General features: G+C 38.6%; 1 protein-coding gene across 1 annotated transcript in view; it reads right to left on the reverse strand.

Moving 5' to 3' along the window:
• The window catches only part of SLC41A2 (solute carrier family 41 member 2), a 43,713-nt gene extending 29,294 nt beyond the window's left edge, over positions 1-14,419 (reverse strand). The window contains exons 1-5 of the mRNA XM_021536181.3: positions 14,306-14,419; positions 7,382-8,113; positions 6,070-6,177; positions 1,694-1,765; positions 763-907 (exon numbers count right to left, since the gene is read on the reverse strand). Coding sequence (XP_021391856.1) covers positions 763-907; positions 1,694-1,765; positions 6,070-6,177; positions 7,382-7,936 — 880 coding nt within the window. The 5' untranslated portion in view covers positions 7,937-8,113; positions 14,306-14,419. The remainder of the gene's footprint in view (positions 1-762; positions 908-1,693; positions 1,766-6,069; positions 6,178-7,381; positions 8,114-14,305) is intronic.
• Positions 14,420-14,665: the final 246 nt, after the last annotated feature.

Raw genomic sequence — 14,665 nt, forward strand, 5'->3', positions numbered from 1 at the left:
CAAAACTTCAACAATTTTGCAATTTTCACATAAGTAAGCATAGCAAAGCAATAAAAAAAGGAAGGTACCCATTTTACTTGACTTACTATTCTTAAGACTACTGATCATATATTTTCATTAAGAACATGTCACAAGATGAGGTACTTTCCTCCTCCACATCCATTAAGTACAATCTTTTATGGTTAAATGTTTTCTGACAATTAAGAAGAGAATTAAATTCATCATGCCATATTGCTCCAGACAGACACTGGCACTGTTTGTAGAGCTGGACCTGAACTTGGTCCAAACCCTTCAAATAATGAGCCAAATTGTTCAGTTCAGCCACAAAGCAGAGCACAAAGTTACACACAAGCAGCATGGGCTACCTGAAACTTTGAATTCAGTTAAGCTAACATCCAGGACCACTTGAATGTCATTATAAACAAGTTTTACCCGCTTAGTACTAAGAATATATTTGTACATTAATGAATATGGAAGGCAGGGGGAGAAGTTCTGTGGGTGAAGTCTCAAGACCATACTTTTTTGTTTAGACGTGCTCAGGAGGTCATTCAAATCAAAAGCTTTGCAAAGACTATGACAGGAGAGGAATGCAATATATGCCCACCTATATGGAAATTGCAAAAGGGCATCTTATCCTCAGCTGGTTTTCAGATGTGTTGTATCTTACCAGATTGAAATTGTAAAGGAATAGCAACATAAGACACATTCTGCACCCACAGAAAAACAAATAACTGCACTAAGTAACACATGCACCCCCTTTACCTTGCAAAAGAGAAGCTATGAAGGCAGTTGCCACACTGCTAGAACACAAGAGGACTGAATGATCAAAGCGGTATTTGCCCTCTGGAATCCAGCCCAATATTACTGCTGCCACTGCTGCCAGAAAACCAACTACTGTTGCCTGAACCTGGAAGAGAAAGTGAATTCATAAAATAATTGATGGACTTAGGAGGACCACAGAATCATTTTCTGCTAGCCTTTTTGCCTATCTAAATTAACATGCCAGGTACAGCAGGAGCATGCTTATCTATTTTGTAGAGAGGATGGCAACCTTGGATGACTAAGAAGAAAAATCTCAGGCCAGCAGAAGATGCTTCACCAGCATCTAACAGACTCCAGAATGGCAAAAGTGAAATCAGGGAGAGGAGTTCAGGATTTACAAGAAGCCAATGCCTAAAGAAGCTTCTAAACCACTTAAAAGTAGGGAAGTCACACCATAAATATTTCACCTGTGTTTTAGGAATGTTATAACTTATGAATAAGAAATAGCTCTCAAGAAATGCTTTGGAGAGCATTCACTCCTTTTCTCAAATGAACCAGCTACCTAAAGTATCGTTTATTATGCAAGAGCTCTATCCCACACTTCCTTTAAACACTGAATCCAGTGCAAATATGGTACTAGAAACATTTGAAAGGTCAAATTTAAAGGGTTTTGCTAAAACTGAAATTTTTCTCTAATCACCCTCAGATCCGTTCTCAGGAAAATTTATAAAGGAAATACCCTTGGTACAGTCACAAATAATACTTTACTTCTCCTTCTAAAAAATATAAGCTCATATTGTTTTGGAGAAGAGCCAGTGTAGTGGAACTACTTTCCCATTAACACTGTTTCTCTCTATACTTACCACTGTTTGTGATTCTAGTTTTTTAACTTCACTCACAAGAATAAATTCAATAAACTCATTATATTTACCTGTTTTAAGGCCAAATTGCCAATTATTAGGTTCCATTTCTCAATGGGAGAATCCATTTTTCCAATATTTACCTATAAAAATCAGAAGAGAAATTCACACATTTGGGGTTAAAATGGCATTACTTGAAAATATCCAGGAATACTTCAGCTAACAGAATGAAACACTTTAATTTAAAACAAGATATATCTTTAAGAAGTCAAACATTGCTTTTGATATTAAATCATACTTACAGTATCCTTCCAAAAGCAGCTAAATTTGATCCAGCTTTACATAGTAACTTGTTTAACATTAGCTTGCTCTGCAAGATATAAAAGTCACCTTACATTCCTGGAATTTCCAAGCACCACCAGTGATTAAATCAATGGCTGGAAGATCCCTTTAGACTGAGCTTGTTTCTGTGATGCTTAAATTCTGAAAATAAGAAATGCTAGAATCTAATACTGTTTAGCATTCTGATTTTTCATTTCTACAATACAGGTATAGATTTCTGATGCCATAAATTACATAAGTCCAGTATTAAGGTAGTAGCTGAAAGACAGCAAATAAATTCTTCAAATAAATTTAAAAGTGCACACACACCCTTATATAATGTATTTCCTACTTTTGCTTTTTTTTGAGTTAGAGGACAAGATCTGATGAACAATACAAACCACCGCAGTACGACTGTGCTTAAAATAACTTCATTTTTGAGATAATATTTTTTTACATGTTGAGCATAAATTTTAGTGGCTTTTCCTACACAGTACTAATTTATAAGATAACATAATTCTCAAAAAATAGAAAGAATTCATGCATATATTTTTCATCTTTTGGTAATTCCTTTTCAGTAGATTTCAATTCGATTTCTTTTCCATTTTGTGATAGTAGTGACTTGAAAGGAATAAAGTATTAAAAGAAATGCTAATTTGAAAACAGAAATATAATGAGGCACTTTATCTCAATCACACTATAAATATTTTATAATGTTCAAACTACAATGAAGGTTTGCAAATACATCCAGTAAGCTTAAATGGTACAGCAGTTGATTCAGGAAATGCTGATAAGAATCTCCATTGCATCCTTTTATATATATATATATATATATATATGCTAAATGAACAAAATGGCAGGCTGTGGAGAGTTTCACTTCTCTCCTTTGAAAAAGTTTTGGAAAAGTATCCCAAAAACCTCTGTTAAAAAAGTAATCTTGCAAAATGCTTAATCCTAAAGGTGAGCTCCTGCCAAAGGCCACAGCTCTTCTTTCTCCACATTCACATTTTCTTTCTTGAACCAGCTCCATGAGTGAGTTCATGGCACCAAAAATTTGCTGATTTGATGGAAAACATTTTTATTCAGGGAGTGAAAAGGGGTCATCTGCTATAAAACAATCTGATCCCTCACATCCACCCACCCATGTAACCTTGCACAAGTGCTCTCAGGGTTTGGAAGGGAGAAAGAGCAGGACCACTCCTTGCAGCTTCATATTTCTATAAATTGAGTTCAAGTTTAGTGTGATACTGTGAAATAGATGGACCTAAACAGCAGGTTTGTAAAGTCATACTGCTAATGCTCAATAATGAGAACACAGTCTGAACAAGAGTCTGCACAAATTTACAGGAATGACTGTGGTGCTTTGGTGGTGGGTCATTTCTTTGGGGCTTTTTTGCTATTGTTGCTCTTTAAAAATGAAAAAGGAATAGAGGGAAGAGACAGCAGTGTGACTTGAGACAATGAGAATGACCCAAAGAACAGAACAAAGCTGAAGAACTAAAGGACACAAAACACAATACAAATATTGTGCTTGAATAGGCAGGTGACCTTAGGGCACCTCCCACTGTTATGCCAGCACAGCAGTGGGCATGGGGAGAAGGGCTTACAGTGGCAGAACTTAGGAAGCACCCTTTTGCTCTTTGCTATCTGTATTCCACATATGAAGCAACTTCTGGTGGGATAAAAATAATGTTTTAAAAACAGTAGGCTGTAAGACTGCCAGGGTATGGAGAGTTTATATTAACACCAAAGGGAAGTACAACCTTTTGTCTGCCCTGAGACAGATCAAAAACATATTCTTGAGACAAATTTAGTGAAATAACTGATTCCAAAGTGGATGGGAAATTGGGAGTGATCAGTAAGATGCAGCTAAAGGAGAAATTTGGGCAACAAGCTGAAATAAAGTGACCAGACAACACTTGAAACTGATGTACTTTGGATAAGAAACTTGCTAAGAAGACACTACTTTTTGGCTGACCACATAATTAACAATGAAGTAAAGATAATTAGTTTACAGCCCCAAGAGCACAGACTTGTCTGCAAATTCAGATGCAATAATAAGCTAAATGAGCAAGCAGGACATTAATTAACTCCAGTGCTGAATTCATGTCAGAAATTTCCTCCTCAAAAGGTGAAGCTGGTCACAGGGAAACAGTCTTGCTTTTACTTAAAAACAAGTTTCTGCTGGGGAGCCAGATAGTGCAAATGTAGGCCAGAGAGGGGAAGGTTAATCAAACAAGTGGGTTCTAAATAACAGTGTAGATATACTCTGAATTAATGTCCTCCTTCTGTTCTCACCTAGGATGAGGATGACAGGACCAAAGAGAGTAGGGGTCAATGAAATCAATGGAAGAATGCAAAAGTCAGAATCGCTTCTTTCTGAGAGAACTGGCATGTAAATTACAGGTCTAGCAGTAAGCCATCATCTGAAACACATTTCCACAGCTTTGGTTTGGGGTTTTATTTATTTGTTTGGGTTTTTTTTTAGTTTCTTTTCTTTAGCATATAAAACTTAAATATAATCTTGTTAGCATACCTTACATAATGAAGCATGTATACTGTCCTTATCTTCTACGAGGATTTTTACTACTCAGGCCACAAACTGTGCCAGTCAGAAACAAACTGAGCAACAGGTCAACAAAAACCAGAAGGTAAAGTAATAGACAAAAGCATTCATGCCTGACAGTAAAGGTAGTAAGGTTTAAACACAAAATACTGTTAAGAAACAGAAAGAATTCTCAGAAAAGTAAGAACAATAAAATCAAAACAATATTGAATGACTAAGGATGATGTTGATAAATATACAATAAAGCATGTCAATCCTTACGTGTGAAAGTAATAAATTTCTGTAATGGGCATGACACAAGCAAACCTTCACAGGACTGCCAAGGCTATGTCCATCACAGTGTGCGTTCAGGCAACAGCTCAACAGAACGTGGCAATGACATTTATTAATGACAGAACACTGGGAGACCTTGTCAATACAAAGCATCATAATACAATACAAAACTTGAATGTCCTTGAGGGTAACAGCAGCAAAAACTGCTGATAAAATTCAACAGTAGAAATGCAAGGTCATACACTTATGGACTATAATATTTCTGCCAGAAGATGAGAATGACAGCTGGAAATTAACAAAAGCATGAATAATAGGGCACAGCCATTGATCACAAAGTGACTGAGAGGTCTAAACCTGACCCTTCTAGGCAAGAAAGTACATAAAACCCTAGAAAGTTTAAAAAGCAATATTCTACAAAGACACAGTAAAATCTCACCTGGAGTTATGCACACCTCTGACCAGACATGGACTGGAAAAAGTCATTAAAGCAGAAAGAGGCAGAGGGTGGGGGTCTTGCTGGAGAAGAACTGCATTAGGCAGTCTTAGAGAGATACCCAGTGCAGCTATCAGAAACAGCCCAGCCACATTATTAGACTGATCTAATCACTAGTTATTCACACACACACACAAAAGACAGAGAAGAAGGCAATCTGGCTTACTTAGACTAGAAAAATTAAGAGATATAACATCCCCTGAAATGTAAAAAACAACTATAACAAATACATGAGAAAAAACACCATGAAAAAAAACCCTAGTTATGCTACATTACAGTGCTGGCACACACAAAAAATAAGCAGACACAAAAAAAATCCCCAAACAACCTCACCATAACAAATATAAACAATTTTGTTTTGCCAGACAGGTAAAAAAAAAATAAAAAATTCTTGCAGTTAGATCAACAGAGGTCTGGAATAGCAATGTTACCAATGCTTTATTTTGGTGCCACACTAATGGTCTTTTAAAAAATGTGTTTAAAACAAACATTTTATTAGCCTATTCAAAATCCCTCAAGGTCAAAGAGATCTCTCAACCTTACACAACACACCTGTAAATATCAGGAATCTGCTTCATCTGTTCTGAATGATGAGTTGGAAGACTTTAGAAGTGAAGTTTTGATGTGTGGTAAGAAAAGCCACCATTTTAACTTTGCTGACTTAATAACAGATTTAAATTGTCTCATAACAGCCAGATGTATTCATAAACATAAAACACTTGTGTATCAAAGATTTGTTTCCTTTTTGAAATGTTTGAAACATGTATCTGAAGAGTGAAGAGAAAGTTACTTACAGCAGTTGACAGCCTGGATGCCAAGGTCATTTCCAAATTTCCTTTGAGACCAAGAAGTGCAGGAACCAAGATAAAGACTTCAGTAATATTCTTGAACACATCCCAGTGCTATACAAAGGACACAGTGGGAAACACTTAATTGAAAAATTCTCTTTTGACCATCCACAAACTATTAAAAAAATTCTGTAAATCGTAACTTCACCCTCTAAAAAAATTTAATATTTTTGTATTAGACCTAAAAGTCTGAAGTCACAACTGTTACCCGTTTAGATAAAACAGATTTATGGCTGCATATTACTACTTCAAAGATGAGAAGACTACAAGCAAGAGATACAAAACTTGGCCTTAAAACAAAAACAACTTAAAAAAAAGTCAGTAATTTAAAGTATTTTTTTTCATTACTTAAAATAGTCCCAGATATTGTGACTGTTCTTGAATACTGCTCTTAATTTTCAATTATATTTTCATCTTTTCCTTTCCAGCTATGTAGAAACCTCACATAAAACGAGCAAGGAATTAATTATCATATGAACAGAGCCTGTAAGTAAAAATGCTTGTCTTTTTTCTTTTACCTCTATGTGTGAAATTTACAAGAGCACAGCTTTCCAAAACCCAGATTATTTTAAAGAACTCTTTTCATTTTTTGCACACCAAGTTCTCAGCACTGAAGTGCTATGCTACTTTCTATGTCTTGTCAACCCAGATATTTAATTTGTCATCATTTACCAACTCTGACTAAACTAACAAAACTGCAAATTGTACTTTTATTCAGGGATTTTCAATAATTTAAATTATTATTTTATTGAAAAGAAAAAGATTCAATATAAGCATCTTTACAAAGAATAAATTTGTAAGATGTACATGAACAAAGCACCAGACTGGTGTCAAACAGCCCAAGGAAGCAATAAAGTTTGTAGGTAAAATTTTCTTTTCCTTTTTTTTTGAGGTAACAAAGCCTCTTTCCATTGCAACTGATTGAATTCCAAGATTCCTTTACTTTCTCAAGATTTTGAGTGACAAAGATTGTCACCTCTTCCTCCTATTTTAATTAACTTTGTAAACTCTTTAAGTGTAGCTAAAAAAATCATAAATCTGAACAAAGCAAAACCAAACAAAAGGGGGGAATCCACACAGATCAATTTCTGTATTGTATTTCTGTTTAAATATTTTCAAACTTTTAAAATAAGTTCACAGTAGAACCACACACAGACCTCATTACAGCTCAGTATTGCAGACATTTACAATGTCAAATGTCAGAACTACAGACCTCACAGACTACCTGTTAAAAAAGTCTTCCAAAGCAAATACCAACCTGTACAATATCCAAAACCATGCCAGCAGAAACAGTTCCAAACCCTGCTAGCAAAAAAGGTACAAGTATCTGCAGTGCCATAATACTACTCGATTCTTTGTGTTGTTTTCTACTTCCTTCCACAATGATATCCTCACTACTGTCACTAGAGAGAGTGTCATCCTGCAACATGGCATCTGTTTCTGAAGTGTCCATTCCATCACAGTAATCATAACTGGTAAAATCATCATATTTAGGGCTGCAGCTGGATGGGCTGTGTCCAATGCTACCATGAAAGCTTGCTTCTGAGAAGTGATGGTACTCCGTGTGTTGTTCGGACCTAACATTAAAATTGTGTCCTGCTGGTTGCAATCCATCTTGCCAGACACCATTCACCTTTTTGTGTCTTTCCTCTTGGTTTATTTGGTAAACAACAGGAACCATACTTAAAAGCAGTCTCAAAAATTTATCAGACTGAATTGTATTAAGATTTATGGTCCAGTTTACAAAGCCTTCTCTGTCATGGACTTTGCTATTTGTTTTGGAGATGGTAGACCTGCCTTTACAGTTAGTCATAGTGCTACAGAAGTACAGGTTGAAAAGCACTTTGTTCTTCAGATGACAGCCAAGAAATCTTGCAGGTGAGTCACCAAGTGCCACACTTACACGTGGACCAAAATGTTCCTTTTTTGCAAGCAGAAGTGTTTTTTCATTGCTCTCAAATCTTCAACAATTCCAAAAGCAAGACTGGATCTGCAAAAAAAAAAAAAAAGTAGAAAGTATATATTTACTTCTAAAATATTTTAACTCTACAGAATACACAATATATTGGTTTGATTTTTCAGCTCACAATCTTTTCTCTTTTCTGTTTGTCGTGATTTAAGGTGAGGTTGTTTCTACTTTGACATTTCCATCATGGTAGTAAATAAAACCATGATATACTGACAGTCTCAAGTCATTTCACATTCCCTCCATCAGAAGCCACTTTACCTTCCTTTTCTGTAATCTTCATGTTGTGGTAATAATTGTAGCAGTTTACTAGAAGAACAGTTCTAATTTGACTCAAAGCTTTGCTGACTTTGGTATTTATTACTAAACTCCATCAATACAAGTAAATGATTGGCATAAACAGAGAAACAGTGGTCAAGGAGACTGCACCAGCATGATGTAGGATAACACAATTCCAAATGACTTTGCATCTATGGAAAGCTGTGAAAACATTTTACAGATTGCAGGAAATGAAAATATTTTAGAGCTAGAGGACTTTTAATCTGCATTTCCTAAGAAACTCAGCCTCCTATGATCATATTTTTTATGTCATGATTCCTATACTTCCCTCTGTTTCAAAGCTTTTAAGTCATCCAGTATTTTTTGAGCAATTTCAGACAGACTTTACAGGGACTGGAGATGTCAAAGCTTTTAGCAACTAATAGCCTTGTAAGAGATCCAAGTTTGTGCCTTTGCTGTTAGGTGTCTTCAAACATTAGCTGGGATAACTCAACTCCAGCATGGCCAGAGTCCACTTCAAAATTCCTGCTGCTCACAGAACTACTAGATTTTAGTTTTTTGAGTGAAAAAAGCAGCATGATGATTTTGCCTCTACCATTTCCTTTATCCAAAGGATCTCTGACCAAGAAACAAGTATTTTTAAAATGACATGGAAATTCATGGTTTGATCTAGAAAGAAGCTAAGTTTTTCAAGAAACAGCAAACTTTTTTCCACAAACCAACCAGGAATTTAAGTAACCAAGATTCCTGCAATATCTTTTGCCACTCTGTAGCAGATTGTGCTTCATTGAACCTTTCAGTTTCAGTGCATAAAAAACTCCTAGGCCTCAATTCTGGTTTCCATATACTTTAATTAGGAATAACAAATCAACTTTTGCTGCTATCCTGGAGCAGCTCTAACCACAAGTCAAAATGGTGCTCTGTTAAGTGCTACAGGAAGCCAGAATGAGAAGAAGAAATTGAAGGATTTCATTTCACTCTCAGAAAAATGCACTGAGAAAATTTTCTGACAGCTTTAGCAAGGCAGAGTCTGGCTCTCATTGCAGTTTCTCCCATATGTCCTCCAGTCATATCACCAGAGTGCTAGACCAGTGACTCATGAAAATTATTCACTGCTCTGGAACTCTGGCCAAAAATATTTGGGTTAATTATCCATATATTTTTTAACATATGGATTGTTCTCCTTTTAAATTTTTGTATTTTGGTGGTTTTTTAAAGAAACAAATACTTTGATAGGATTGTGGTTTCATTTAATATAAGAAAGTATTAACAAATAGAAAAGGTAAAAGGTGCTTAAAAGGTAAAAAAATGGGGAACAGAAAAATTATTTGGTCAAGTTCCAAATGTAGGAAGAGACTAGCGTGGATGGCTAGCAGTTGAAATAGTACAAAGCAGTTTGGATGATAGCCATTTATATTTTTCCTACCACAAAGAATGACAAAATGTGAACTTAATGATAAATGCTGGAAAATGAGAATTTACAAAGATAAACTGAAAACCATAGAACCATAAAATTGTTTCGGTTGGAAAAGTATTGTATAATATAATATACAGGAAAGAGTAATTGTTCCTTCAGAGCATACAGAGAGAAGATAACTCATAACCCTTCTAAATGTAACTATTCATTTATAAACGCCTGTTCCAACAAAAGTTATTTTCTACATGTCATCTGATGCAATATTTTCAGTATAAGTTACAGGATGCTAGTAACTTCTGTATTTTCTGGGGGGTTTTATGTACCTGTAGGATGCAGCAAACCTTGTTGTTCTTGTTGTTCTAAGGAACAACTAGAACATCCCAAGAAGTTTTACCATTGACAAGAAAAATGCCTATGTTGTGTTGTCTAGAAAATATATGGTAGCTACAAAAGCAAGCTCTACTCAAGTAAATATGAAGAAAAGGCAGTTAAAATCTCAAAAGTCTCTTTTCCAGTCTCTGTAGGAAGAGAAGTGGTTCTGGATTCTTGGCACATAATCTGGAGGTTACAAAAAAAGATTAAGTACTTAAAAAAGAAAAAGAGATAGAGACAAAGATCCTTTGAGAAGTCAGGAAGCAGCCTCAGATTTATCATAGGCATATTACATATGAAATGAAAGGACACCTTGTCTTTGTCCACACAGGCAAAATAATATGCTATGCCCAAACTATGAAATAATAATTCTCTCTTCCTTATTGTTTCCTAAGTATCTACTTTTAACAGTTTCTCCTTTTCCTTCATGTATTTTATAGCACACAACAATTACTGTGTATTACCCACCCCTTTCTCTCAGTCCTGCAAGCATACATAAACACAAATAGTTCTGTAAATATAAACAAATAAACCCTGCCATTCACCAAAAATGTGTTCCTGAAAAATGAAACACTTGGCAATTCAAAAGAGAGCAAGCTGATTTTACCCATAAGAGTTAATACAACTGATGCACACAGCAATTTAAAAAATATACATGGAGACAGAGTACGTGATGGACAGGCAGAAATAAATGCTGTAGAAAATAGGACCACAAAATGGGAGAGATGCTGACTTTTGGAAATGCAAAGCTGGTTTTGAAAAATCTCAGGTACTTCAGCTATCAAACTGAACACCTGATCATCATCATATTTTTCCATCCTTCACCTTTGATTGGCTTGCTTCATCTGAGAAAGATGAAATTACCAAAAAAATTAAACTGTTCAGGAGGAAGCTCAATGAATTCTCTTCACTAGACATTGCCCAAAGAATTGTCCACATTGTTCCAGACCCATCTATAATGCTGTTCTCAAGAACATGGGAAAGAAAAGGCTTCTTCCATACTTCCCCTTGGCTTAAAGAACATCTAGCATTAGCAGGATTAAGGGACTGGATTCTACAGCTAAATTTGATCACATAGATATTAGACTGCCAACAATTCATTTAAAGCGTGAACACAATAAATCACTGTGACCTTTTAAGAACATTCAAAAAAAGGGGAAGGAGGAAGAATCAAGCATGAAATTACTGCAGAGTAAACATTATGACAGGCTAAAACAAATACTTACCAAAGTTCAGGTCTAGGGAATTTCTGATTTCTTTCAGAGCTTGGCTAACAAAACCAAAAGATAACATCTATATAAATAATTCTGAGGGCTTTCATGGGACCCAAAGCTGATCACACCACAGTCTAAACCTGTTTTTCCTAAAAGTTGCCAACATTTTTTGCAGGTGGTCTTTTCAAGCATTAATAATCTCTACACTGCACTTTTAGGCAGTCCACAATAAAATACAATTGTGTAAACTTGCCTGCCTGAGAAATGCCTCTCAGGACAAGAACAAGCCTTGGAAAGGGATTCAGGAAAGTAATATGAAACGCTAATGAAACACTCAACTTTAATATTTTGCCATAATAAGCAAAGATGAAGCTGGATTATTCCTTGGCATGAAAGACTCTTTGTGTCTTCAGAGATGAAACCAGACTCTTCTCACTGAAAGGATGAGAGGTAGCAGGCACAAATTGAAACGTAAGAATGTAAGAAAAAGCTGGCGGTTTTTACCATGACAGTGCCTGAACACTGGCTCAAACAAGTTCTGGAGACTCCATACTTGGTGATATTTGAAACTAAACTGGACATGGCCCCAGGCAACCTGTTCTTCTTGACCCTACACCAAGCAGATGTTGCTGAACAGAAAATTTCCTGAGATTTCTTCTGACCTCAGCAATTCTGAGATTCTGTAAAGTTGGGGAAATGAGGTTTTGGTGGTATTTTTTAAGTTCAGAATACAAGTGATACAGTGATGTGCATGGCCTCTTCTCCACTATTGTGTTCTGTATACAAAAAAGTGTCAGTATCACACTGACACCCTTATCACAGCAATGGCTAATCATTTATATTAGTGTAGTGGGCATATCAGTAGAAAGGGAATGCTGCATCATATCACCTCAGCATCACAGAGAGTAAACCAGCTGTATTATCATCAACCATTCCAAAAAATCCAGAAACCAATGTGGTACACTGGGCTAAGATTATTTATACCAGATATTGAGTGTAGAGTGGAAAAGGTTGTAAAACATGCTGAAAATTAACAAATGTTGCATGCAAGGCAGACATGAGACCATTATATACCATTTTTAAGCATTATGCAGTAAACTGGTTAACACTGTGTTTATTGTATGGCAGTTGCTGGTTAAACTAACAGCAAAAGAAACAAATAACAAGAGGAAAAAAACAGACTAAAGAACCTCTAGATGTCTTCTTGACAGTAAACCACTGGAAAGACCTGCCACCCTCAGGCTCAATTTTCAGACAAGTTTGAGACTGCTGCATTCCACTTCCTGAAAACGGCAGGTTTCAATTTTGGCCCCAAGGAAGAGAAAAGCAGCTGTGAGAAAAAGACTTGGTTTGACTCTGCACTTTTAAGGCAACTCATCTAGAAAAGACCAAAACAGAGTCAAAACACAGCAGCAAGGCTGTGCAATGTGGTTGGTTGTAAAATGACCCAAATGGAATACCAGCATGAAAAATACCAGGCAAATCACATCCTTCAGCCCATCAAAAGCACGTGGGAGAGTATGAAATATAAGAGTTAATACAGTCCTGTAGATTAAGTAACCAATAAGTATTCACCAGGATGAATCCTAACTACTCTTTGGGATCCTGATTACAGGTCTCTACTGTCATCACCAAGGAGAGATGAATTACTTATTAACTCAGGCATTCGGATACAGACTTCCTATTGCTTTTGTGAATAATATTATACAGGTATTTGAAAAGGAAATGATACACTGTTATTTTTCCTCCTGGAGTATCTATCAAGCATATTGCAGTATTTATGGATCCAGTTTCACAATCTCTTTAGGGCAGTAGATGTAGGGAATGCTGCCAAAACAGGTCATCCTATCTGCTCTCATCTTTTTACCTACATTACTAAACTGGTAAAGTGAGAATAACTAGGCATGTGTTCTAAACATTGCCTAAACAATTATTTTATTTTATATGATTCACATACTGTCATACTGTAGTGTGCTCTATAACCTAGATTCAAATGTGAGTGAAGAAGACATTCAACTATATCCTGGACAGTGGGCCAGGGGAAGCAGTAATTGTAACATTCAGTGAAACTAGAAAAATAGACAGCTACAACCTGAAGTTAACTGAGAATTAATGAAGGAGTAGAAAGTAAAGTAGAATAAATCACAAAAAGCTCCTATGTTTTGGCAGAAAAGTATGTAAAGAGAATAAACGTGCCATCACACATTAATTATAATTAACTACACATTAATTAACATTTGTAAACAAAAAAATAGATGGTTGTTGAAGTCTGTACACATGTTGTTCAGGTAGAGGTTCCATGCTTGTCTAGCAATGCATCTGCGGTGACCATCTGGCACATTTTCATGGGTGCAAAGGTGGGAAGAGAACTGCCTGCCCATACGGGTGTAAAGAATGCCAAGGAATAGGGGCTACTGGGAACGTTGGGCAGGTCTTGTGCAGTTAGAGAGAAACCGAAGAAAAGGCTCATTGTCCCGGCTACCTGGAGCAGTGCATAATAACGCGCACATGATGAAAGGCGCTGCGGGGCTCCAGGGAGCGCAGGGTACCGGGGCGCGGGCGGCCAAACGCGCGGCAGCATCCGCGCTCCGGGCGCAGGACACCGGCGCGGCCGGCGCCGGGGGCGGCTGCGGGAGACGAGCGGCGGGAGCGGGGGGGCCCGCAGCACGGGGAGGGCGAGCCCCGCGGCACCCGGGAGCGCCGGCCGGGGCGGGAGGCGGGCGGCACCGAGCGTCCCCCAGCCCTGGGCGCCCCGGGCACCCCGGCATCGGGGCGGGCCGGCGTGGCGCTCGGAGGGCTCCGCCACCGGCCGGGAAACTTTCCCGCCCGCGGCCCCCGCCGCCTCCCCCGGCCCGGGGCGGCGGGTCCCCGGCCCGCTCGGCCCCGCTGCCCTCGCTCCCCGCGCCGCCCCCTCGGGCCGCGCCCTCCCCTCACCTGGGCGAGAGCGGCGCCGGCAGCGCGGCGGGGTCGCGCTCCATCGCTGCGGCGGCGCGGGAGCCGCCGGCGGCGGTGACAGCTCCGCGCTAGGTGAGCGCCGCCGCCACTGGGCAGGCGCGGAAGCGGGCGGCCCCCGCGATGATGTGGCCCGTGATGCGCAGAGCCGCCGCCGCCACCGGCCGCTCCGAGCCGCCGCGGGGCGGGGGAGGGAGGAGCCGAGCGCCGCCGCCCGCGGGACGGGACGGGACGGGATGGGATGAGGCACTGTGCCCGTGGTCACCCCCAGCCTGGTCCCCGGGGCGAGCCCCCGCTGCGACACCCGCCGGCGCCCCCTTCCCGCTGCGCTCAGAGGTGGCG

This window comes from Lonchura striata, chromosome 5 (assembly GCF_046129695.1).
Source record: "Lonchura striata isolate bLonStr1 chromosome 5, bLonStr1.mat, whole genome shotgun sequence".
Taxonomy (NCBI): domain Eukaryota; kingdom Metazoa; phylum Chordata; class Aves; order Passeriformes; family Estrildidae; genus Lonchura; species Lonchura striata.